The following is a 26,448-nucleotide window of genomic DNA, read 5'->3' as shown; positions in this document are numbered from 1 at the left end:
TCAAACCCATGGTGCAGAGAGGGTAATAATGTATAAATACAAAAATGTAAAAGTGACAATGTGCAAAAAGTTGTTCAGGGAGAAAGACAGGGACAACCAAGAACAGATTAGCAGCTCTTTGTCAGAGGCAGCACAAATAAAATACAGAAAAATAAAGTAGAAAAAACACACAGATAAAATAAAATAAAACATTTTTAAATAGCTATCCATCCATCCATCTTTATTTAAGTTTCTATCATAGAAATATCTGTACAGCCTGCTAGAGCAACAGTAATACTCTGGCGCCCTCTAGTGGAAAGTAACAGAAATTACACACTCGTGAAAATGCTGAATGACAATGGATGAAAGCACCTTATGTATAGAGGGTTTATAGTTATATATAGTTTGTAATGATATGCCTACATTACGTAATAATGATAATTCACATCAACAGATAGCATTTACAATTAATCTATACAAATCTAGGAATGTAGACGAATTAAAATATTGTATGAAAATCACACATCTTCTGTAATACAGTATAAAAATTCGAAATAACTTAACTGTATAACAAATATATTTATTATTATTAAATCACAGAAAAAACAATCAAGAAAGACGAAACAGGAGGGGTGTGAGGGGTCTGGGAGGAAATAAATTAAAATAAATAAATAAAATGATTGTGTTTGTCAGTTTCTTATTTGTGAGGTTTAGATTTTCAATAGTGGATAAATATATTTTAATTAAACTGTAAAAATTGGGTCATTTTCGGAGACAATCATTTTATTTTCGAAAGCATCCTGTCCATGCACCGCCCACTTCCGGATACAAACCCTACCACGCATGCGCGCAGTCGAATTTTGCGGCGGGGAATCGAGACGACAACAACAAACTTTTTTCCCGCTGCAGGTGGAGAGTCCCACAGAGGAGTAACATTTGAAACAGATAACCTGAGGATGGTTGAAGGTCCAGGATGTACTCTGAACGGAGAGAAGATCCGAGCTAAAGTCCAGAAAGGACAGAAGGTGAAAGAGCTGAGGGGCAGCTTGATCACGTCCGCGGTATGTTAATGTTTACTCATGTTCTCTGAGTGACTTTGAGCTGGAGAAAACAAATGCATTTTGCTTCTGCATGTTAATATTTATATTTGCATTTGTTTTACTTGCAGAAAAAAGAGGGGTCTGCCCTCCAGCGCTTTAATGGTCAGTACACCGGGGTGGAAACTCTGGGCAAGGAGCTCTTCATGTACTTTGGTCCAAGAGCTCTGAGGTAATGAACACTGCACCATCATAGACTTTTAATACTCATTTATAATATCATTTTTTTATTATAATATTGTACCACCAGGCCAAGGACGTGCAGAGGATTTTACAGGAGCAGGGCAGGGGTACAAATTAAAAAAAGAGCATCTTGAAACTGTTAAAGGAGCAATATGTAAATCTGATAAGAAGCTTTTAAAATGCTCCTAATTAATTTGAATTAATTAAAGGCAGGGTTGATCATTTTCTAAAACTAGCATTATTTTGAAAGTAGCATTCCCTCAGTGCTCCGTCTACACCCCTCCCCTCTGTGCTCCCTCTAAAGCCACGCCCCCTCACTTACATACACAAGCGCCGTCGCTCCAGAAGTGGACCTCAGCTCATCTCTTTGAGTGTGGGCTTTGCAGTGATTCTCAAAGTGGGGTCCCAGGGGTCCGCGAACCACAGCTTGGGGCTCCGCAGAATAATTTACAAACAATTGTTAAAGTGTGCTATATTACTGGAAAAGCATATCTACAAACTGGGACCTCTTGCACCAATAAAATCAGTTACTTTGTCCAGTACTCCCGCCCACTTTAGTTTTGTGCCATAAGATCAATTCTGATATGATCGTGACACCTCGGAGCCAACATTTTCTCAAAGTTTATCAAATGAATCACTTGGAAAGTATGTATGTAGCCTAATTCTATCATTGCAAAGTACTACGTAGTACATTATTACATAGTGTTAATAAATGCTTATCAACGTTATGATAATGAGGGGGGTCCTTCAGATTGGTACCTCGTGGCAGACATTGGTCGAAGTTTTTTCAGGCTTACAAACTGATACAGATGACGGATTTTATTTGTTACTTTTTCAGAGAACCTGAGTTATTAATGTCTGTCAGGACCTAAAGACAATTTACACCAGAATCTTAAAAAGTGGATCTGGAGGAAATTACCAACCCTGACTTTAAGCCAATGGCAATAAAAAAAGATAAATAGTAGTAGGGTTGGGAAATATATCGAGTTTTTAAGATATTTCGATATATTTTCAAACAAGATATAGAGTAAGACAATATCGTTAATATCGATGTAGTTTATGTTGCATTAAAATAACGTTCTCGAGGTGCCAGGTCTCCTTTTTCTCATCTCACTGATGATGACTGACTGTCTGTCCCTCTTAACCCTGCTCCTCCTCTCTCTCTCTTTTATTGTATTTAAGGAACATTTTTATTTTATAATATTACTTTTTAAATTCACAAACAGGTAGTTTATTTTTCCATGTGTTTTCACTGTTAATAGAATTGATATATATCGAATATCGAGATATGAGTTTTGGTCCATATCGCTCAGCCCTAAATAGTACCACATTACCCGAAACAACCTCAACACATGAGTGCAGCTCTTGATTGACACCCACGCTTACTGTAGTCTGATTGGAGATTTCCACTGCAGCCTGTGAACTATTCTAACGGAGCCTCCGACTTCAAGGCCACATTCCTGCGTCCTTTTGTTGTCGAGCCTCGTACAGATTGCGGCACGCTGTCTTTAAAATGGAATTTTTCTTTCCTCCTGTCTTTCATGCCTCTTTGTCAGAGTCCACTTTGGTATGAATGGATCAATGCGTATAAACCCCGCAGCGAGGAAGGATAGGACCGGCTCCGCACCAGTGCTGGAAATACACCTGACTAACGACACCGTGTGCTTCTTTGACAGCACTGTGGAAATAAGGTAACGGGGACGCCAAGCAGAGCCTGGATAGATTGAGGTGACAGGAGTTCACCTTGGAGGGGGGTGGGTGTATGAGAGTCTCATTCAGCGAGTGTGTCCTACATTAACACTGTGGCAATTGTTGCATGAAAAAACACAGTCGACGTTCGTCCTGTTCATTGACTGCAAGGTCCCGGCGTTGCTGTTCAGGAGCCAGACAGACATTCATTTCCCTCTGTCTGAAAAATCTCACCCACGCTGCCCTATCCCATAACAAACAAACTGGAAAAAGAATGAACGAAAAGAAACAATTTTTGAAATCCCTAAGAATGCACCAGTTGACCTTGTGGCGCACGGTAACAGCAAGCCATATATATTTCTCTTAATGCCTCCAGGACTGTAAAAAAAACCAACAACAACTGTGTGCTTGCTTGCAGGTTAACGGAGGACTGCGAGCAAAGGGTGAAGGCTATGGAGTGTCTGGACGTCTGCTCGCCCAAGTTCAGCTTCTCGCGCTCCGAGGAGGCGGTGCGGCGCCAGAGAGGCAGGATGCTGTGCGACGTTCTCCTGGATCAGGCCGTCATGCCGGGAGTCGGCAACATCATTAAAAACGAAGCCCTGTTTGACTCGGGCCTCCATCCGGCCGTGAAGGTATGGAGAAAGATGATAGATTGTGTTCAGCGGAGGAACAAAGGGGGGGGGGGGTAGTGGGTAAAAAAAGACAACTCTGGCAGAAAAAGTCGAAGCCCCTTTGTATTATTGAGCGCGCGGGGGGGGGGGGGGGACACAAACAAGCGCAATGCGGCACAGCTAGCCTCCCTCTGTGTGCGCTTTCTGGAAGAAAAAAAAGATTTGACTTTTATGAATGTTTTTCGTCTGGAATAAAAGATTTATATAAAAAAAAAAAAACACAAATAGGGTCTTTTCCTGATCGGGGAAATCACATCACAGGAAAATGCGAAAAACCCGACGCTCCACTTAGCTCTTAGGGAACACTTTTCATTAAACAAACCGCTGAAGAAAAGCGTGATTTTTTTGAAAGTGACACATCCACTGCTTAGTGAGAAACACTTTGCAGAATGAATACTTCTATTACTCAACTATTACCAGAGGCTCTTTAGAGGGAAGTGTCAAACGGGCTCTCAGAATATATCGCGCTGAACCCCCCCGGACATTAATCTAGGACTTTTGGCTCTTTCTTCTTCGGGGGGGGGGCTGAATCTTTATGAGCCTCTCCTCAGATTATCGAGCCCCTGAAAGGTATCCTGACAGAGCTACAAGTGTTTGTGTGCTTTCCATCCTTCTCATTCAAACCGTGCTCTCTGGAGTCAGGGGGCCCCCCTCACTTCCTCGGCTGCTGCATCATTTTAAATTTCGTTTCTCATTCATGTCTGGTGCTTTTTTTTTTTTTTGGATATGCTTTTATTATTGATTGCCTCTCTGTGCAGCAGCGCCCTTCGTCTCTTGTTTTGAAATGAAAAGCTATACAAATAAGATTTTTTATTCACTCTCCGTTTTCAAAGGTTCAGCAGCTGAGAGAGGAGCAGATTCATCACTTGGTGAAGATGACGCGTGATTTCACTCTCCTGTTTTACAAGGTTTGTATGTCAACAGTAAACAGCGTTGATCTGAAGTTGTGTTGGAGCTAATCTTTGATCAGGATTTCAATATTTAGACAGATACTACTGCGTTTGCGTGTGTGCTTTTTAGGTATTTAGCCAAAGCTCCGTTTAGTCTGACTCATGATGGATTAATTAAAAAAAAACCTTCCTGCTGTGCATGCTGGGTAAAAAGCCAAAGCACTGCTGCCTAGAGGAAAGACAAAACAAACACCCCTGTCCACACATGATAGACGGAGTAAAAAGAGGTGAGTGTTTTTTCTTCTTCTCTTTATCCTGATCCTTTCATTCACTCTCGTCTCGATCAGTGTCGGAGATCTGGCTCGGCGCTCTACAAACATTACAAAGTCTACAAGCGTCCCCAGTGTGGCCAGTGCTCTGATGTCATCACAGTCTGTCGTCTTGGAGACAACGGGAGGATGACTTACTTCTGCGAGCGCTGTCAGAAGGCTGATCCCAGCGGGGTTGAAATCAGGTAGACGTCCTCGCCGGGCTTTTGTGACTTTGACTGAGAAACTGTTGTGTGTGTGTGTGTGTGTGTGTGTGTGTGTGTGGGGACTGCGGCGGCGTTGAAGTTCGGCCTTGGTGCTGCACAGAAATGTAACATATAATACATTTTTATACAAACTGAAGCAAGATAAATAAGAAAAAAATACATTATACCATGCAATGAAAGATATCAGGGTTCCCCATGCATCCTGGAAAACCTGGAAAACAGTCATGGATAACACATGGAAAATAAGAGAAAAAAGCCAAATGTCCTGAAAAATCTTAACATTCTCCTAATTTCCCATCAGAATAGACGGCATTGTCACTTGAAAGGGTTAAATTATGTTAAAAATCAAGTAAAACAGTGACGGTCGTTTATAGACAGAAGTATGAAGAATAAGGAAGGAAGACTTCCTTGAATGTTTCATTTGTTTTCTTTCATACTGAACACTGCTTCATGAATATCTGACTTTAATAAAGACTGCTGAATCTGTTGAGTCTGACTTCCACAGAGAGGAACATGTCGGTGCACGGGCACGATGTGTTCCTGTCCTAACAGCTGAACTGTCACTGAAAATGGAAAATAAGTCTCCAGGGAGGAGTGGGGAACCCTGAGAGTTTTAGCTAAACGACAATCAGCTTAAATATTCAATCAAACCGTGCTTGAAAAAGAGGAGGACGAAGTTTACACTCAAACCTGTTTCACATCTGCACTCCTGAAAATATTGAGATGATTTCAGGAGGACTGCTCCGGTGATTCTCCTGACCTGGTTGTTCACATATGCTCCTCACAGCGGGAGATTATCCCTGTCAGACAGGAGGGGGGGTGGGGGGGTCTCCTGAGGTAGTACATGGCGTTAAAAAAACAAAACATGGAAATAGCGGACGAGGAAACAGAGTCCGCTATAAGACGCTATAAAGAGAATATTTGTCTTTATTTCAATGCTATGTGTAGTCCAACAGCATCACAATCTGAACTACAGAGAGGAGAAGACTGGAGAACAGGAAACATAATGCAGCAGGTTCATTACATGCATGGAGGTCAGAGAGGAAAACGTCACCGCCCCCTCCTATTGGCTCGAGGTGTATTCTCCTGATAACATCCTGCTGCGTTCTCACATCAGCTCAATCAGACTTTCTGTAGGGAACAATGCTAGGAGTCGGTCAGGAGAAACTCCAGGTGAAGTCAGAGTGTAAAATGTGTCTCTCTGCGTTCACACACACAGCTCTTCTGGCAAATGTCAGGATTTTTTCAGGAGTTTTCTGCAAGTGTGTTGACGTTGTGATTCTTTTTAACTACATGTAGCATTGATGTAAAGGCAAATATTCTCATTACAGCGTCTTATAGCGGACTCTGTGTCTTCATCCGCTACTTCCACATCTTTCTTTTTACGTCATGGGATAGTCTCCCGCTGTGAGGAGCATGTGTGAACAGCCAGGTCAGGAGAATCTCCGGAGCAGTCCCCCTGAAACGATCTAGATCATTTCAGGAGTGCATTATGTGACAGCTTTATTTCTTTATTCATTGTAGCCGATAAAATGTTCCAGTTTCCTGCGTCGTGGGCCTTTAAATTCTTCTGATTTACATTTAACACCATAACACAACAAAGTCAAGCCGAGTGTCACTTTTCAACACCTAGTCTTCGCATGAAGTTCTAAATCCTTTTCAGATAATATGCTCACATTTCGAGAGGCCATCTTTGCAGGCAGATGGGCTTGGCAGGGAGTGGGAAGTGTTATGAAGGGGGGGGGGGGGGGGGGGGGATTAATGCGCATATAAGGCTGTGTTTGCCAGCCAGGGCACAGGCTCAACACCTCCTGGGTTGTGTTTGAGCAGAGCTTTGCGAAGGGGTTACAGCCTAAAGCCCTTACAACACATTACACAGCTGATAAAGCAATCTGCGAGGGAAAAGTTTCCTGAGAGCTGCTGCTGCTACTTTCCTCGCAGATTTGCATTCTTGTCAAACACAGTCAAGCTTCATGTCGGAGCGCTGACATGTATGCTCGCAGCAATTACAGGAAACGCGTCGCTCATCCTCTGCTTGAACTGCAAATGTTTGTGTGCTTTAAGTTTTCCTCTGTGCATGTATTTTTCTTTAAGCCGGTTACAATGAAAGCTGCTGAATAATTTATTTTTATCGCTCATTTTGAAACTTGCGGCTCCAAGCACTAATTGCTTGTTATAGAAGTAATCAAGGACATTTTATATTATGCACACATTGTAAATACTTTTGGAAGTAGTTCTTGGCTGAAGCATTAACTGTGAAGTTATGAAAACGGAGGGATAATTTATGGGTTCTTGCATGTTATAGAGTAATTATCCAAAAACAAATATACACTCTGCTGCCTGTTTAGTTGGTAGACCTGGTTGCAAAACACCAACTTTACCTCCCTTCTGAAGGTTATAATGATCTGCCTTTTAAAGGGTGAGGCTGTTAATCGAGTTTCAATTGTAGTTACGATTTTGTCTCCCAATAAGATGATCAAGATCAAGGCCAGTTTATTTTTTTTAAATTAAAGGATCACCACCCTGCATGCTGCGTTTTGCTCGTTTTGTCCATAGATTCAATCATCAATCAATCAATCATTAATTGTATCCATGCTGCGCACTGAGAACGCCTCCTGTGGGTGTTGACAGAGGAGGGTGCACAGTACTGTAATGGAGTGGGAGTTCTGGGTCAGTTGTGTTCACACGAGTGCAGAAATGACAGAATGTCCCGTCTCCAATAAAGACGATTTATTACTCCAAACAGAGCTCATCCACTTCCTCTGTAGATCTATTTCCTACCGCACGGTCAAAAACCGTTTACCTCTGCAGAGTTAGGGCTGGACAAAACTCATATCTCGATATTGTTTAGCTGAATGGCGATACTAGATATATATATGGATATGTATTTTATTAACAGTGAAAACACATGGAAAAATAAACTACCTGTTTGTGAATTTAAAAAGTAATATTATAAAATAAAAATGTTCCTTAAATACAATAAAACAGAGAGAGAGAGGAGGAGCAAGGTTAACAGGGACAGACAGTCAGTCATCAGTGAGATGAGAAAAAGGTGACCTGGCACCTCTATAACGTTATTTTAATGCAACATAAACTATATCCATATTAACGATATTGTCTTAAAGAGCCCATATTCTGCCCTTTTTGGGGTTCGTATATTTAATCTATGTACCTACTTTTGTACGTTCACAATAGATAAAGTCCGAAAAAAGTGTCTGTTTTCATGTACTGCTCCTCCTTGCTCCCTCTACGCTCTGAGTCCGTCAGCTACGCTCTGATGAGCCCCCACTGATTGGTCTGCCGATCCGCTCTGGCGTTATTGGCCAGTTGCTCAGCACGGTTCTCGGAAATGTCCCGCCCCTTTTACCATATTGGGAATGCAGCCACTGGCTCCGTCCAAGTGGAGCATAAACATTAGCACCTTAGCACTACTGTGCTACCGCAGGCTACGGCATATCTTAAAAACTCGATATATTACCCAGCCCTATGCAGAGTCTGCATCACCTGAGTCAAGTAGCCTCTTGATCATAATGACCTCTGCCTACCTGACAGTGACACTACTGCCTCAAGTGGTGAAAAGATTAACCAAAACCACACCATCAAATATGGCTCAATATCAATCAAATGAATTGTGATTATGATTTTTGCCATATTCAATCAGCCCTCGTCTTCAGAGCAGTTTTCACACACGCACAAAACTCCTGAATATTTCCTGAACCTTAGTGTTATTTCTATACAGTACCTTTATTTCCCCCTCACTACACATGTTTTATTCATTAGCACAGCTGTTTTTAGCATCACGGGCTCATTAGGATCACTGATGTCACTCTCGTTTGTCCCTCAAACCAGTAAGCTTCCAGTCAGAAACAGCCTGATTGGCTGGGCCTACAGTGACAGGACCAATGACAGCGTGGCGAAGAAGGAGGAAGAGGACTGGGCCTGTCAGCTCTGCACGCTGATCAACCAGCCGGCGTCTAAAGCCTGTGATGCCTGCCTCACTCCCAGACCTGAGGGTGAGTGAGAGTTTTATTTTTTGTTACACAGTCACTGCATTTAATGGGGCGTCACAATGTCCTTGTTAGCAGGAGATGAAATAAAAGGAGCTGTAGTTTTGGCTGAATAACTCCCTTGTATTGTTTGCAATTGATGTGCGAGTACTTCTGAGCAAGGCACCAAAGACGAGGCTGCTGGAGTGACACTGCACTCGAGCAGATTGCCTCAGTAGTAGTCGTGTGTGTGTGTGTGTGTGTGTGTGTGTGTGTGTGTGTGTGTGTGTGTGTGTGTGTGTGTGTGTGTGTGTGTGTGTGTGTGTGTGTGTGTGTGTGTGTGTGTGTGTGATATTGCTGTGCGAGTAATGAGCGAGAATGTCAGTTCTTCCCTGACATTTGTGAGACGCATTAAAGCAGCAGTGAGGAAGTGTTTAAGAGAAATGGCCGTGCTATCTCTGTGTTGCAGACACCAAAGCACAGCTGTGTGATGTGCTCGGTATTGTTGTCTTCAGAGTCTTATTCTGTTATTCACGTTTCAAATACATCATGTCTCCTATTTAAGTGACAGTCTATGTAACAGCTGTTTGAAAATATATATTGAACACAGGTTTCCCCATGGCTAAGCTTTCTAAGTACGGGTAAATAACGGACTATCATCTGACACTTTGGCATCAGTTCCTGCAGCTGGTTCTTAACCCTGTGAAAACCGCACTTCAACAGGACAGGAACATGCAATCCCATGCATGTGGCTGCAGTTTTGATGCCTATAAAAGTCTATTATAATCACTTTCGCCATTAATTGTGTCATTCAGGGACAGATGTTCTCAACTCGTCTAGCCTCAGGACCCACCACTGACTCCTCAATGAGGAAATCGCGACCAAAATTTCAGAGATTTTTCAACCAATCAATTTTATTAAGTGAAAATTTGTGCAGTAGACGGTACAAAACATGTGTTGGAGGCAAAAAACTGAACAAATCAAACATGTTGAAAGAGTGCTTCGTAGACTTTTAAGCACCATTCTTTTTTTACCAACCATTCACAACCCACTTTTGGATCGCGACCCACCAGTTGAGAGCCACAGGTCCGGGGCCCCATGTTGAGACGGGTTGTGAGATGTGTAGCTCAAAAACCTCTTTATTTATTTGACACAGGCATCAGTAAAATCCCTCATTTTTAAAAATCCCTCTGCCTTAAAACGGTTAATTTCAACTGCTGCCTCTTTTAGGCCCGCCTCCCAACATGCTCACTGTCCTCTGATTGGCTAGCTCTGTAGGTTCGACCGATCGCTGGGGGAACCCGAGGAAGCTACATGCGAAACTCGTTGTTCGCTCACAATAAAATACAGTCAAGTTATTTTCAGTGTGCCACGGATTATTGATTTATTTTTAATTATAATATTGACTTTGACTAACAGCTTTGGGGTTCACTGTCTTGCTCAAATAGACATCATTGGAATTTTGAGTAATTGAAGAGTAATATTTATTCACTGTTCCCTCTTAATGGGCCGCAGTAACTCAGTTTGTAGGGACCTGAAGTTTGGAGTCTGAGGGTTGTAGGTTCAAGTCCCGGTGTGGACCAAATCTAGAAATTGTTCTGGTAGCTGGAGAGGTCAGGTTCACTTCCTGAGCACTGCCGAGATGCCCTTGCCCATCTCTTAATCAATTAATTCTTTGTGCATGTGTGTATTTCAGCCTGTGTGTGTAGCATGCCTCAAAAACAAGAATGTAAAACAGAGTTTCCCCTGAATCCTATTTCATTTTATTTGGGGGGCTCAGTCCTTTGGATTTTGCATAAGCTCTCTATTTGATGAGAGAACACAGCACAGCAGTCTGATTCTTACTGGTACATTTAGATGGCGAGCTAACCACTCAAAGCTGACAACAAGCTGCTTTTCTTGAGAGCGGCCTCTTCATGAGAACAAGCTGCAGCTGCTGAACATGAAATCACTTTCTCTCTCTCTCTCTCTCTCTCTCTCTGACTCCGTCTCCACAGCCCGCAAAGACGACATTAGCGCTGAAGCATCACCCTTCACCGCTGATTTGATTAAATACCCCTGCATCGCCTTCACCAAGCCGCGAGAGGAGCTCAAAGTCAACTGGAGGTCCGCGCTGGGGACCACCACCCTCGTTTTCTCCGACGTGAGCAAGAAGCCTGCGAGCTCCCCTCTGTCCCCGGCCACCGGCAGTCATTTGAATTCCTTGGCGACAGAGCGAGGTTTATATAAATACAACTGCCAGGGGACAACGAACCCCAATTACGCCTCTGGTGGCTGGCAGAAGCAAAGTGCCGAGCGCTCCAGTAGGGAATCGCTGGCCTCCTACAGTCACCCATCCAAGAAAATGAGAATTGATCACGGCCCCTTTCCCAGTAACAATGCTCAAAATGGAACCCCCAGCTCACGGTGAGTGAATCTCTCGCGCAGCTTTTCATGAATAACTTTATAATAAGGGAAGTTTTTTGCAACTTCAGGGGGATAAGTGGGATTAAAAAAAAAAAAAAAAGCATATAGTTGTAGAATTTTTATATCATCACCGTCCGTTTGCTCCCTAGTAAGGGTTGATGTGACAGGTGTGCTTGTGTCTTATTTTCATTTAATTCCAAACTTATAGGACTTGTTTCTTCACTCCTGTCAGTACAAGCAGAACAGAAGCGACAGGCCGCGACTCGTCCGTCTCTCGCAGTCCCGGCGCTCCTTGTTGTGCATCCCATCGGCGGCCGGCTGTCCTCAGGACGGTCCACAAGGACGGGGACAACAAGGGCCGGACGTTCTACTCCTGCTCGCTTCCCAGGGAGACCAAGTGCGACTTTTTCGAGGTGAAAATGAGAAGCAGCTCGTAGCCTAGGAGCATCTCTTCACTTTAAATGTTTTCTACACTTTTTTTTGAAAGTATCCTAAAAAACTTTCAGCATCACGACTCAGAGGCTGAAATAAAAGTTGACAGCTGAGTGAAAGAAAGTATTTTCTCTCTGTTTTTGCAGTGGGCTGACACGCACTGTCCCTTTTGTCACCATGGGAAACGCTGTTTAATGAGGACCGTTCTGAAACTAGGACCCAACAACGGCCGGAATTTCTACACCTGCAGCTTTCAAAAGGGTAAACAGTGCGACTTCTTCCAGTGGGTGGAGAACGGGCCGGGGATATCCATCCTCCCTGGTTGTTAATCTGGAACATTTGTACACTAATGGAGCTGACGGCTCGTCATTACATCACAGAGAACATGTCATCAACTGTTTACATGTGGTCTCCTCTGTAAAAATGTTTAAAAGATTCTGATGAATAAAGATTTTAAAGCAGCAGTAAGTGGAAACAGGATTTTATTTATGAATTAAAATGAGAATACTGAACATAAATAATCACAGGAATTGTCATTGAGGGTTTAAAAAGGGAATGCAAATCACGCATCGTTTAGAAGCAGTCGACGGATTTGAGGAGCGGTGTGTCGGAGTCGGACACCATGAAGTGGAACTGGTTGAAGCCGCCGACTTTGTTGCAGGCTGCACCTGAGAAGATCAAAGAGAAGAGCGCAGATAAAAACTCTTTTAAAACGTGATCCGTGTATAGATCAGTCTTTAGCATGCTTCTTAGTCTGATCACATCACGTGTTCCTGAAGTCTTCATTACATCATGATCTCATCTTTAAAACAAGTTAAAGCAAGCAGTGTGAAAGTGACAACCAGGCATTTTTATTAAAGGGTAAATAACTTTTTATGCTTTGATTCAGGCTGTCAAACTATTTAAAATTTGAATCACAATTGATCACATTTTTAATAGCATGTAGGAAATGTCATTTTTTCACATTTAAAAATAAAAGTTTATTTTGAATTTTTGTTCTGTCTTTAGCTGGGAGTACTTCACTTGCTGTGTGCTTTTATTTTGAAATAAAGTAAGGCTCTTCCTGTAGAGTGAAGGTTAGGACGTGAAGTTAAGCACAGAAACAGGAAGTGGTTAGGGATCCCAAAGTGAGGTCAAACAGCTCGAAGGAACGGTAACAAAGGTCAATGTGTGATGTCATAAGGTCAATGTGTGATGTCATCAGGTGGATATTACTTTGGACTCGTCAGCTGAGCTGTCTGAGAGTTTGTTAAAGTGAAATGAGACATTCAAAGATGCAGCAGTGTCCTTCTTTTACATCACTGAGACTACAGGGAGACACTGAGGACGAGTATCTACGGGGAGACAGGCCCCGTGCCCACCGAGCGTTTTTTTTACGGACAGAAAAGCACAGCACTTCAGTCCTGTCTCCATGACAACAGTCTGTTGACAACGGCTGCTGCATGACCGACATTGCTCCGTTACAATACAGGGAATATTATACATTTGGAAAAGAGCGCAGATGACGTCTTCAGCGGCTTTCTGAAAATATGAAAGATTTTCAGCTTAGACGCTTAAGGCAGTCGCACAAAAATGGCAAAGTGCTTTTAAAGAATTTGCTGGATGCTGTGCTATTTGTCCGGGTGGCCGCCCTGCTGCTCCTCCTCTTTGAAAACTGTTGACGCTGGCGCTCAGAAAAAAAACGCTGGGTGGACATGGGGCCTAAAGGGACAAAAAAAATGTGAATGCATTCATTTCAGACCTTGATTAATGGTGATTGACTAGATAATGCTGACAGCAATAGTTTTGGTTATAACTGTTATCTTCAAGGTGATGTGTGGAGTGATTTTTCTTTTCAGGAAGGAAGCTTAGGATGCACACAATGTATGATGCATTTTAGGTAAGATGAATGTAAACACATTTTTTTTTTATGCGTCCACAAGAAAAACTCCACAGGGCACTTTTCATGAGTTTTCTGAAGGAAGCGGAGGAAATGGCTTTCCACTTTTGCTGCCACACTTATTTTAAACTTTGTAGCTGTTGTCAGGAGAACAAAGCGTGCACACAGTGGAACAGATTGTGCTTCAGTTCTTCTGCAGACAGGATGTCAAACTTCACATCAAAAGACGGTTTAATACAACTTTAAAGGAACGTGGAGCCTAACTGTTTGGGCAAAAGTGAGAATAAAAACTGAAAATGTACCTCTTATTTACATAAATCTCAGTTTTTGGAATTTCAAATATCTCCACAATACACCACATCTAACTTTAAAGTTCAACTTTTTTATGACGCTATTATAGCATTGCTAATCAAGACACATCGTTTTATTCTATATAAACGAGTCTTACTGAAAGTTTAGATTGTTTTTTGGCAACATTTCACGTTAAACAATTGTTTTAAGCTTCAAAAATGCAGATCATGAATTAGAATGTGGAAACTTCATAATACTCCAACAATGATAATTTAAAAAGATGCACAAAGTTGTTTAAAGGTCACATATTCTCCTCCTCTTCAACCAGTTTAAATAAGTCTCAGAGCTCCTCAAAATGTGTGTGAAGTTTCTTGTTCTAAATCCACTCTGATCCTGTATTTGATCATGTCTATAAACCCCTTATTTTCAGCCCTGCTCAGAACAGGCTGTTTCTGTGTCTGTACCTTTAAATATGTAAATGAGCTGTGTCTGACCACGCCCCCTCTCTGGAAGGGCTTGGGTGTACTCGGTGCTTTCTCGCTCCATGTCCTATTGTTTACGGTGAGAAGGCAGACTCAGAGGGCAGAACAAACACCTAGCTGTGGGAGTGTCACCCACCTGGGGGAGGGGCTACTGCCCTTTGTGATGTCATAAAGGGAAAATCTCCAAATGGCCTGTTTGAGCACACATTTTCTGAAAAGTGGCGCAGGTAAAAGACGAGAGGATGGACTTTCCTCATCATTGGGGAGTTTGTAGACGGACTAGGGACACATATTAGTGTTACAGAAACATGCTAACTTTTTTTATTTTTGCATTATATGTGACGCTTAAAGTAAAAAAAGCATTTTTCATCTTTCACATGGATATCTTTTACTTGCTCAGGAGCACGTGCAGTGGATTATCTCCTAACTGCTTTGAACACTTTCTCCACAATGTTCACATTTAGGCATTATTTCAGGGGAATAAGCGCACAGTGTTTGTAAGCTAACACATTCAAAGCCTGCCCTGAGCCTTGCCAATGAGCGTGCATTTACTCGTCTGCTGCTCAATAGATGTGTTTGTGTCACTGGGTGTGTCATAGCACCTTTGGCAGCAGCTGAACAGTCCGTCACTGAGAAGCCACACACTCACCATAATGGCCCGTTGTGTTAGCACAGATGATGGCTCCAAAGAACTCGGAGTAATGCCTCTTGATTCTGGAAATGGCCGTCTTGCAGGCTGCCGAGGGATCTGCCCCGGCCCTCATCAGCTCCACGGCCAAGTAACTGTTGGCAGGAAAAACACGCATCACACAAGGCAAACTAACGAGGGCTGTCAGGGCCACCAACCAGGAGGATGATGGGGGATGTGCTCGCAGTTATGGCGTGGGATAAATCTGATGCAAACAAACCTGATGCCGAGAAACGCTGATTAAATAGGACTTAAAAATAGCAGCTTTCACAGCTTCACTCCGCCGTGCACAAGAGGTGTGCGGCGACTTTTTCAATTAGCGATGTCCTTGCTGCAAATGAAGTTGCTCTACACCACAAATCTTTTCAGGCCACACATCACATTATACCTTCAGTCAATCAGTCAGTTAAATCATCATATGAGTACTTAAGGTCAAGTGTGACAGCTCTGAGTGTCACTTTAACAATGAATGAAAATGAATCCAACCTTTTTTTTGCTAAAGGTCCTTCTATGTAGTAACTCACACTACTAAGGGTTCAAGTATGCTAGCTTTTGAGCCGCGTGTATGAGTAGACAACCTGCTGCGTTGTGTTCCTGGAGTCAGCCTCTAGTGGACACTCGACTAACTGCAGGATTTTGCACTTCCGCATTGGCTTCATTTTTCAAGACTGTTGGGCCCTTTCTGAATATCCACAGTTCAGCAGTCAGTACTTTTCAGTAGGAGTTTCAGTATGCTGAAACCTCGTGGTCATTCAGTGGTCATTTTTTGGGTCCACCTCAGTATACTGAACATTTCAGTATGGATGCTAACTTACGGGTTTCATGCAGTATGGATCGGATGCGTGCTTTCAGGAAATGAATTGTATTTTACCACCCACAATGCTGTGCGAAATTAAACGTAAATCGTCACGTCACTTGCGCCTCCAAATCAAAACAAAGGAGCGTGGATTAATTTAATCTAGAGTTAAAGTCCCGACTGAAATCACTACTTTTAATTAACAACAGAAAATAAAACAAATGTCTGCATTATTATAAAACCTTTCTCCCTCTATTTAAATAATGATTTCACTATTTAAATGTGTCTTTATTGGTTTATTTTATATTCTGTATTTTACTGTCTTTCATTTGTTCTTTCCTTTATGTTCTGTATGTTATTTAATCTGTCTTTTACTTGTGATATTGGTTTTTTTTTTACCTGACTGTATATGAGCATTACTCTTCTTGAATAAAGATAAACAAAAAAAAAACAACGGGTGAATGCGGTCGGTTCGGGTAACGTAAATGACGTCACTTATTTACTGAATGAATCAGACGAAGTAGGAACAAATATCTGTCTACTGAACAGTAGGTACTAAACAGTAAACAGCAGATAGTAGGTACTAAACAGTAAACAGCAGATAGTAGGTACTAAACAGTAAACAGCAGATAGTAGGTACTGACTACTGACAGATTGAGTACTTGGCAATTCGGATGCAGCCCCGGTTGCCGCTTGATGGGACCTTCTGGGGATTTCTTAGCTTTTGAAGCCCGACATCTAGTGGACACTTTGAGGTACTGCAGTTTATCGCACTTTACATTAGCTTCATTTTCAACACAGCTTTTAGGAAATGTACATCCGAGGTTAGTATTGTTCTTATGAAACTTGAGGCCGTTATTAGATCGACTACTTTGATAGTTGTTGTGGCGTTTGACGTCAATAGGAGGGCTTGTAAACACACAGTTGGATGTTAAAGAAGCCAGGCTGCGAGGAAAAACATGGTCAAAGGGGGAATGAATTACAAACACTTTTCAGCCCACTGGTAGAGAGGACCTCTTGAAAAACTGCAACCCTCAATAGTTTCCAGGAAGTGAGTCAAAAAGCTGTGATTGAAATAGACAGCCCTGAGGTGTGCTGGTGTCTGACTGTGAATGTAAAGCTGAGTGCAAACAACAACAAAAAAAGCATCATTTGTCCTCACAGCAGACTATCGTTGAAATATATATATATACACACCCCATGAAAAAATAACTCTTCAGAGACTGCCACATTTCCACAGCCTGGAAACAAACAGCAGCTAAAGTGAAATCTGGCTGCGTCTCTGGAATGGTACAAATGACAGTTTTGGGGCAACGCAGTCATGCCTCCACTCTTTACAATAGCACTGTTGCACTTCTAGCGAGAGGTTCACTTGAGAAAATTGGCTGTTTAAAGACTACATGTGTCACAGATGTCAATATTCTCTGAAACTGGGTTTTTTTCCCCGTCAAGAAAAAAAAAAAGCCATGTAACAGTCCTATTAGTCAAAGAAAAACGTGTCTGAGAAATAATCCGCTGGTAGGGTGTAGAAGAGAATAATAATGCAACACGTCTGTTTGAGAAGTCCTGATGGAGGAATATTTATCATCTTTCTTTTCAGAGATAAATCTTAATATGCAGCTTTAAGGATTCTTCACTTTCTTATTTTGAAAATGTCTGATTGTTGGCTTTGAAATGCTCTTCTCTTTCATTCAGGGCTGCAGTGCGGTGGCTCAAGGTAATGACACAGACGTGGTATTTTTACTTTAATACAAGTCTTTCTCATGAAAGGACAGTGGGGTGAGTTACCTTGGCAGAAAGCGCATCATGACGTCTCCGTCTCCTGTAGCAGCGGCACCGCCCACTGAGCTGTCAGCGTAGCCCCCGGCTCCGACGATGGGAGAGTCCCCAACACGACTGCAGGACCGGAGTATGAGCAGGGGCGTCAACATTAAACTAAAGCCACATCTAAAAGTTAATGTTCTTTAAATAAATATTCAAAATGTATGCTCTCTTCACTCTAAAAACAGGCAGAGGATACCAACGTCCGAGCTGTAACCTTCATTTAAATGTGATCTTGTTTTCATCCATATTGATGATTCAACGAACTGAAACTTGTCAAACTCGCCAAAAACAAAATCCTGCACCCAAAACTTAGCGCCTAAAACAGATGTTGTTCTATTAATTAGCTCTCCTCTGATTTACTCACAGAAACTAAATCAAACTGTGGAAACAGCTTATAAACAAAAAGCCCATGAAGTCCGATATGGTGATAATTTTTATATATTTTGGCACTAATTTGCTTTATTCATTGTGTGACTATGGTTTATAATGCATCCTTAATTAGTTTTGCACTGGGACCATAGACTGTAAATATGAATGTTTGAAGCCTGAGTGACATCACCCATCTGTTCCTGCAGGGGGCGCTGGAGTCCCATCCATGGCGGTCTCCATGCTGGAAATGCTGTCTCAGTCTAACTTTCAGTCAACCTAACGACAGGCTGAGAGCTGGAGCTGAGGCGGGTTTTAAACCTCCTGACAAACCGTTACACCGCGCCCACCTGTCGATCAGGTCAGCTACACGCCTTATTGTGAATAACTCTTATCCTTCATCAAATCAAAACTGATGAGTCATCAAAACATTCACCCCCCGTACAGTGTGTGTCCATCGAGACATGAGATAATCACACCTATTTGTTTTTTTGAACCAGGCTGTAAACATGTTCATCTCTGCTGTTTTGAATGGGTGTGTATGTGACTTCCTGTGATTCTGCAGCCAGCCTCTAGTGGACACTTGAAGAACTGCAGCATTTTGCACTTAACATTGGCTTCATTTTTTTAACATAAAAGGAATGGCTGGGACAAATTTTCCCAAAGACCTAGATTGAACTTCCTTGCTCAAAATTATGAATGCTTCTTTTTTTTTTTGCTTGTTTCCAACATAGTCCACGTACCCGGGAACTTTGTGCGTCAGTCCGTTGGTTGATGTTCCAACAGCCATGTGGCCGTTTTGGTCCAGAGCAATCATCCCTGTGTTAAAGACAAAAAGAAGAAGTTGTATTAAAAGTCACCTAGAGGAAGTGCTGGCGCTGCCTGGGTTATTTGTGAGGATTATTATGAAGGCTCCCTGATCAGTACATGAATCTACGACTTTAAAAGAGTGAGAGTTTGGAAATCCAGCAAAAACAAACCGTCCTGTCTCTGCTCCTTTCTGTAACGTCACGCTGCTAAACCTCCTCTCACCAGTCTCCATAAAGCGTCAAAATACTTAAGTCTACAAAATGCCTGAGGACGGATGATGGTACCCTCAGTATTAACAGACAATAGAACCTACCGATGGTGTCATGGGAGCGCGTATTGGCGTGCTGTGGCCTCTTGCTCTGGCGCAGCATCGCTCTGGGCTTGTAGGGTCCGCACGATGTGGAAGGATCTGGAAACATGTTCTTTAAAAAAAAAAAAAGGAGAGAAGAAGAAAATCTGAGCTGTTTGCATGACGCCCGTTCACTTTTTACATACACTCTCACCCTCGCCTGAGCTCGTACAACTTTTTCCAAAACTTCAGAGTCATGTGACCTTTAAACTTCCTGGTGCACTCTTTACGCTCCGCTCGACTCACGAGGTCATCAAAATGTCTACAAGTACAGAAAAATGGGAAAGTTTTGTCAGTGTTTCTTTAGTTCAACATCTTTGTCTCGTGTTTTTTTCCTCTAAGCTGCTGGAGCTGCACACTTTCTGCTGGGATTAATAAACAACCGTTTATAAAATTGTCTCTTTCTAATCAAACACAAGCATATGGTGGATTGCGAGCGTTTGCCTTGACTTTGCTGCGACGTCAAGAAATAAAAGTAAGCACTCTCGACACCGAGTGAGCGAGAATAATAAACCTGAGAGTAATTATCAGGAGGGAGTCTTGTTGTGTTTGGATCTCCTGCTGCAGACACAGCTCGTCCTTCAGCTCTCACATAGCATGTTTTTATTGAGACTGACAAGCTGACTGTACCCGACTCTTCCTTTGTCTCGCTCCCTTCAGGCGTCTTCTCTGCTCGTATGAGGGACTGAATGTAACCAGCTTGACCTGCAGCACGCCGCAGAAAGTTGATTCTACTCTTTGGATGTAACCAATTAAGAAACATGGTTAACACTTTCAATACAGGGTCAAAATATTCACCATTAACTAGCTATAATTCAGGATTAACTACTTCCTTTATTACTTCCAATAAGCAGTAATTAGGATGAAATTAAGGGGAAACTCTTTTCAAATAAGGCACCATTGTTTTGTACCGCGCCCAAGCACGATTGCTCCCCCTCCCTGTCTCCCCCCGCTGACCTGCGTTCACATTAGTAACATCATTCCATTACCGAGTATGTAAACTTATCGATGCAGCGGGTGGCAGTATGCACATAGTTGGTTTGGAAATCCTCCAAAAAGAAAAAAAAAGAAAAAGTAACCATGGCAACCACTCACATACTGAGCATAGCATAGAGTCCATGCTGCTCTCTGTGGATGTGTTGGTCATTTCTGAGACGCCGACAACGACCCTCTTCCTACTTCCACAGCTACCGTGCAGCTCAGAGGAGGAAACGGGCCGGAGCGGTTCAGAATGACGTCATGTAGCGGTTCACTTCCTCGTTTGAGCACGGTTCTGTACGGTTCACGTCATCCGCGGACCGTACTCGAGTACACATGAATCATGCCTGAGACCACCTCTTCAAGCGGACTCGGGCACGGTATCCAGGGTACGGTACATTTGTGTTAACACAGATCAAATGAACCGGACTTTGGGGTCAAGCGTACTCAGATCTGGGCCCGGGTCCCTAATGTGAAACCCCCCTTTGGTAATGATGACCTATTAGATATAGACTATGGTCATGTAGAATAAAGTACTAACAAGCAGCTAGTTAATGGTGAATATTGTGACCTTAATCTACAGTGTTATTTTCAAACTCGTATCAAACAGAAGTCACATGGTGTTACTCTGACATGATACTGAATGTTAAAACAAAGGGAGTTGAGTTCTTTACATAGAGAGTATCTGTATCAGCACGTTCTTTTTATAGGACTTCAATAACGACATCAATAAAAAAAACATCAACGAGTCTGCTTCATGAAAGTGCCCGTTCATTATTCATGAAGCAGACTTTCTTCTACTTCATGAAGGGGAAGGAAAAACCCTCAAAAACATTCAGACACTCTTTAGTTATGAAGCATTCAGTCGGAGTTGTTCTGGTGTCACCTGAAATCTGAGCGACACAGACGAGGACACTTCCTCATGGATTCTACAAAATAATACTGAAGTATTTAATGTCTGACTGTGTGAAGAACACGACCGTTATACCGTTTGACATTTTTTGGCCTTTTCATGCTTTTATTTTGAAAGACAGGACAGTGTTTAGAGTCAGAATCCAGAGAGAGAGAGAGAGAGAGTGGGGAACGACCTGTCGGAAATGACAAATAGGTCGAATTCCAACCCGGGTCACCCTCTCTGGAGGACTTGATCCTCTGTGCGTGGGGTGCGCAAACTAACTTTTTTACTTTTTAAGGTTTCTTTTTTCAGCTTTTCATGCTTTTACTTTTAGAGACAGGACAGTGGATTGAGTCAGAATCCAGAGATAGAGAGAGAGAGAGAGAGTTGAGAATGACAGGCGACAAACGAGCTAGAGAGAGTCAAACCCGGGTCCGGTTTCTCGAGGACTTAAGGAGGGTGCGTGAGGTGTGCACTAACTGCTAGCCTCAATTTTTTTAGGAATGATTTTTTTGGCTTTTCATGCTTTTATTTTTAGAGATATTACAGAATCCATGGAAAGAGAGAGAGAGAGAGAGAGAGAGAAAGAGAGAGAGTGTGGAACAACATGCGGGACATGAGCCATAGGTCGGAGTCAAACCCGGGTCCGGTCTCTCGAGGACTTAGGCCTATTAGGAGTTAGCCTAGCAGTTAGAGCGTGCGTCTGTACACGGGGCACCCCTTCAATATTTCACTCGTTCAATAAAAAGATTTACTGGCATGAAAACTTCAGAACTCTCTGGGATAAAACTTGATAAAGATATCTCATTTCCTGAAATAATCTCAAACGTTGATAACAGCAGACAGAAACATGATGGTCTCTGTCCTGAGGTATCGCTGGAAAGCCTCCAGGGTTAAAAAACTGTGAATTAAATCAATAAAGCCCTGCTTACTCTCCCTGCAACAACACAGACGTCTTAAAAGGAAGGAGAGGAAACGTCAGTGAGGAGATGTTTGAGGTGTTATTGGAGAAGTGAATGTGTTACTTTTAAAGAATAAGTCAGAGCGGAGCTGAAGGGCTCCGGCAGCAGGAGCGGACTTTTGATGAACTGCGTTAGTATGCCTGTCAATTTCCCTGCTTAATATCAATCTTTTAGACGCAGCACGCCTGTAGCCAACACAAGTGAGGAAAACACACACACACACACACACACACACACACACACACACACACACACACACACACACACACACACACACACACACAAACACACACCTTCCGATAATTAGGTTGGCAGTTGCCCTTCAGCCACTGTGAGAAAATATTCATGGATTTGTTGGTAGTCAGGTCTTCTGCGGTGAAGCCCATGTTTTCAGCAAACACAGACGCTGTGAGGAGAGAAGGGATACGTTCAGGTCAAGCTCCACTCCCCTCGGCCGTGCTGACCTTGGGTTATAAAGAAAAAACAAAAACAAAGGGGGCCCGCAAAAACAAATAAAGCGATGGCGGGACGATGTCTCATCTTGTTACTCTGCGGCTTGTGAGGCCGCTGCAGCGACCTTAAAACGCCTGTTAGCATGACGCTCCAGTTAAAGCCGATATTTATGATGAACTGCTTTTCGCTTTAAAAAATAAATCCGTCTAACGATTTCATACGAGACTAAATATTTGATTTAGAAGATACCGATCAGAGTGGAATAAAACATCGACATATCGGCCTTCACGCACCTCTCGGAGAGATCTCCTCGTTCTCTACTCATCTGCTGCTCTCATACAAACACTAAAACAACACTCTCATATACGTTTCCTCTCTGTGCACCTGTCTGTTATACAATCACTCTGCTTATATTTAGAGCATTTTATGTAGCTCTAACCCGTGCAATCATCACTGACCTCTGATGTTAGCGATACAGAGATTGAAGATTGTTTGAGTGTTGCAAAAAAAAACACACACACATAACTGTAAATGTTTGAAATGTTTAGGGCTAAATATGACAAGTGTCTGATGAGGATGATGACTCATGCAAACTCAAGTAACAAAAGGTCTCCTTAGAACAGGATTTATTCTTTTTATATCAAACGTATCACACAGTAAAAAGAACCTGGAGGTAGAGTCAGATCTCTGTTGTTGAGTAAACTGAATGTTCTGTACGCTGCTGGATTTCACAACAAGACGAGCGTTTAAAAAAACTGCACTTTTTATTTCTCGGTCTTACAATCCACTCATACCTGACTCTCCGACCAGCAGCGTGTGCTCGGTGTGCTCCATCACAGCTCGCGCTACTCCGATGGCGTTCTTGATTCTTCTCAGATTTGCCACTGAACCCGCCTCCATCGTGTCCCTGGGCAGAGCGGAGGAGAACAACAGACAACAAAACAATAGCTACAGGTTTAAAAGGAGAGAACGGAGAGACGAGCAACACAGGGCTCACCCTCTTTAAGTTCACTGACTTCGTGGTGTTTGTAGAGGAAGGAAAAAGAAAACCTCAAGGATACACACACGTGCTCTGTGTCTCCACATGAGAGCTTTAAAGACTCGAGCTACATCTACAAATCGAGGCCTGCGCGGTGGTGCAGTGGCTAGCGCTGTTGCTACATAGCAAGAAGGTTCCTGGTTCAAATCCCTGTCAGACTTTCTTCATGTTGCCCCAGCGTTCCCTCCTGGTACTCCAGATTCCTCCCACATGCTTGTTAGGTAGGTGTGAATGTGAGTGTAGCCGATTGTCTGTCTCTATGTGTCCGCCCTGTGATTGACAGGCGACCAGTCCAGGGTGTAACCCCGCCTCTTGCCCAGGGAATCTGAACAGGAATAGCGGTATAGATAATGGAGGGATGGATGTACAAACTGCAACAACAGCGTCTGTGCCCACACCCATGATGAAGCAAATCAGACAAATGTGATGACGTGGTAAAGATTGTTGATATTTTTCAGTGGCTCCTTTCCCGCATATCATTTCCCAACCTCAGCACTATGTTTACTTTTAAGTTTGAGACTGGACTGCGATTTGTAAAGTAAAAATGTCGGCGATGTCACCGCTTGGATTATCAAAAAAACTGTTCTCCTGGACTTTCTTAAACTGTGCAGGTGTTTCAGTTCTCCTGCTCAGTGTAAGTGTGCCGATGTAGCTACTGTCTTACTAATGCAGCTATATTGGATCGTGTGTGGGAGTTTCCGCTCCCCTCAATGTATTCACGACTGTGTAACAAAATAAAAAACTGACCTGCAGAACGGAAAAAATAAAACCGTCCATAGGGGAACAACAAACAACTTGTCCGCCATTATACGCTGACATTTGCCTCTCATAACAACTTCTGATGCGCCCAAATGTTTGTAACTCGGGGTATTAATAACGTGTTACCTTTCAGAGTCTAATGAGAGTCTTAATTAGTGCTTCATTAAAGGCAGGCCGGCTGGAAAAGGTCAGCCCCCGTTATAGCTGCAAATGTTGCAGATGCAAAGACAGCGGCAGGGAAAATGATGTGAGAGTCACACAATGTGTTGACAAGCTCAGGTGCTTAATGAGAGAGGTCAATGTCAAGGTCATTTTCAGGAACATAGAAATGATTTATATACTCATTAAATTCTGATTTCACGTTGTTTGTTAAAAGTCATTCCGAGCTTATATTTTCTAAATCTCAGTGAATCCAGTTTGAGAGGACTGCAGGTGGATCATTTATCTCGACGGTGCTAAAAAAATATATGTGGGCCTTTACTTTTCTCACACAGCTGTTAAAATAGCAATGGAAAAAAAAGACACATAACACCTCTAAAAGTCTAATACTCAGGAGTGCTGATGGCCTAGCTGTTATGACGCGTGCTGCATGTCATCCCTCGCTCTCTCCTCCCAACACTTCCTCTCTCTAAAGGCAAAAAGGCCCAAAAAAAAGTCCAATAATCGACACACCTTTCAGGGTTTTTGTAATGCTGCATTACTATTTTTTTCCATGCATCCACCCGCTTTTCCTGTTTTGGGGTCGCGGTGGGCCTGGACCCTGGATTGATAGCCAGCCAATCACAGGGGCTGACATATAGAGACAGCCACACTCACATTCACACCTACGGACAATTTAGAGTCACCAGTTAACCTAACGAGCATGTTGGAGCTATTTCATTGTTGTTAGAATTAGTTTTGGTATTTAGTTTACTAATATTTGGGTGTTGTTGTTTATTGAATTATTCTACATGTTTTCTTTATTTAGAATAGATTTTGGGTAATATTTTCTTTTGCTAGTTATTTGTTTTATTTATTTAGTTTTGCATTAGTATTTTTGCTAGGTATTTGGGCAACACTGTGGGCACCAGAGGTTACTTAGGTAAGAGGCAGGTGGAGGACCAGCATGCACCTGGGTGGGCCAATGGTTTTCTTTTTTTTACCAGCGCAAGAGAGGCAGCAGGAGCCACGATGTTCTTTGTTTTTTTGTTTGCTTTCTTTTGAACCACCAAAAAAACGCAGATCTCTTGCATGGACATTGGACATTTTGCCTGCGTACATCACATCCCCCATGGTGCATCAGTGGTCATTGATTATGTTTCATATTAGTTTATTTAGATTTGTTTTTGTTTTTGGACAAATAGCCACTACGAGCATGTGTTTGGACTGTGGGAGGAAGCCGGAGTACTCGGAGAGAACCCACACATGCACGGGGAGAACATGCAGACTCCACACAGAGAGGCTCCTGTCAGACGGGGATTCAAACCTCCTCGCAAACTAACTCTGTTTATCAAGTCAAACTCAACTATTAATAGAAACACAGTTCATGTCCATGGCTTACCCGTTCATGATCATCGCGTCCAGTGTTGTCTCTCCGGACTCGTCTGGACTCCCACCATAACCCACGCTGCCATCGCACTGCTCGCTCTCACAGCGGGCGCAGCCTTTCTCCACCGCGTCCAACACGGAGCCTCCGGACTGCAGGACACTCCACGCTGCATTCAAACAGATCACAGATCAACATTCAATACGCCAGACACTGAAAAAAACTAAACACTGCGCCGGGGCACGAGTCTCCCATCCTCGACTTAGTCCGATCATTTTAAGACTGAGTTCAGGCAACATTTGGCATCTTGTTCCTTGTGACCTCGTGTTGGTTGACGCAGAGAAAAGGTCACTTAAGTGCTGAAAGGCTCCAGATTTGACTGAAGAACGATGCACTGCCAGGCTGAGAAACAAAGTTTGGACACTTTACTTCGACAAAGTTTGATATCCTATTTCACAACTGTTTCGACTGCACTTTTAACGCA

General features: G+C 42.8%; 2 protein-coding genes across 4 annotated transcripts in view; one reads left to right on the top strand and one right to left on the bottom strand.

The window, feature by feature from the left end:
- The first annotated feature begins 813 nt into the window (after positions 1 to 813).
- Positions 814 to 12,329, top strand: neil3 (nei-like DNA glycosylase 3). 3 transcript variants are annotated; one of them, XM_061047601.1, is made up of 10 exons: positions 814 to 1,040; positions 1,148 to 1,248; positions 2,816 to 2,950; positions 3,367 to 3,580; positions 4,453 to 4,527; positions 4,857 to 5,023; positions 8,894 to 9,057; positions 11,028 to 11,436; positions 11,669 to 11,849; positions 12,015 to 12,329. In XM_061047601.1, the coding sequence occupies exons 1-10, from the start codon at positions 936 to 938 to the stop codon at positions 12,195 to 12,197; spliced, it is 1,734 nt and encodes a 577-aa protein (XP_060903584.1). In that variant the 5' UTR covers positions 814 to 935; the 3' UTR covers positions 12,198 to 12,329. The 3 variants fall into 3 exon arrangements, with proteins under 3 accessions (XP_060903584.1, XP_060903586.1, XP_060903587.1); XM_061047603.1 differs by having other exon boundaries at positions 904 to 1,044; positions 1,155 to 1,248; XM_061047604.1 differs by having other exon boundaries at positions 948 to 1,040; positions 1,148 to 1,181.
- A 6-nt stretch (positions 12,330 to 12,335) lies between these two features.
- Positions 12,336 to 26,448, bottom strand: part of aga (aspartylglucosaminidase) — a 19,941-nt gene continuing 5,828 nt past the window's right edge. Inside the window, exons 2-9 of the mRNA XM_061047613.1 lie at positions 25,980 to 26,133; positions 23,436 to 23,548; positions 22,482 to 22,594; positions 19,318 to 19,426; positions 18,938 to 19,013; positions 17,793 to 17,900; positions 15,170 to 15,303; positions 12,336 to 12,536 (exon numbers count right to left, since the gene is read on the bottom strand). Of these exons, the coding sequence (XP_060903596.1) occupies positions 12,442 to 12,536; positions 15,170 to 15,303; positions 17,793 to 17,900; positions 18,938 to 19,013; positions 19,318 to 19,426; positions 22,482 to 22,594; positions 23,436 to 23,548; positions 25,980 to 26,133 (902 nt within the window). The 3' untranslated portion in view covers positions 12,336 to 12,441. The remainder of the gene's footprint in view (positions 12,537 to 15,169; positions 15,304 to 17,792; positions 17,901 to 18,937; positions 19,014 to 19,317; positions 19,427 to 22,481; positions 22,595 to 23,435; positions 23,549 to 25,979; positions 26,134 to 26,448) is intronic.

This window comes from Labrus mixtus, chromosome 10, assembly GCF_963584025.1.
Source record: "Labrus mixtus chromosome 10, fLabMix1.1, whole genome shotgun sequence".
Classification (NCBI taxonomy): domain Eukaryota; kingdom Metazoa; phylum Chordata; class Actinopteri; order Labriformes; family Labridae; genus Labrus; species Labrus mixtus.
Note: the sequence above shows the minus strand (reverse complement) of the source record. Positions and strands in the feature narration are given on the sequence as shown.

Bases quoted from the DNA above. Each gene is read 5' to 3' on its own strand.
- neil3 (XM_061047601.1), top strand. From the start codon at position 936: ATGGTTGAAGGTCCAGGATGTACTCTGAACGGAGAGAAGATCCGAGCT. The intron at 3,581-4,452 runs GTATGGAGAAAG...CCGTTTTCAAAG, and splicing joins GCCTCCATCCGGCCGTGAAG to GTTCAGCAGCTGAGAGAGGA. The intron at 11,850-12,014 runs GTGAAAATGAGA...CTGTTTTTGCAG, and splicing joins CCAAGTGCGACTTTTTCGAG to TGGGCTGACACGCACTGTCC.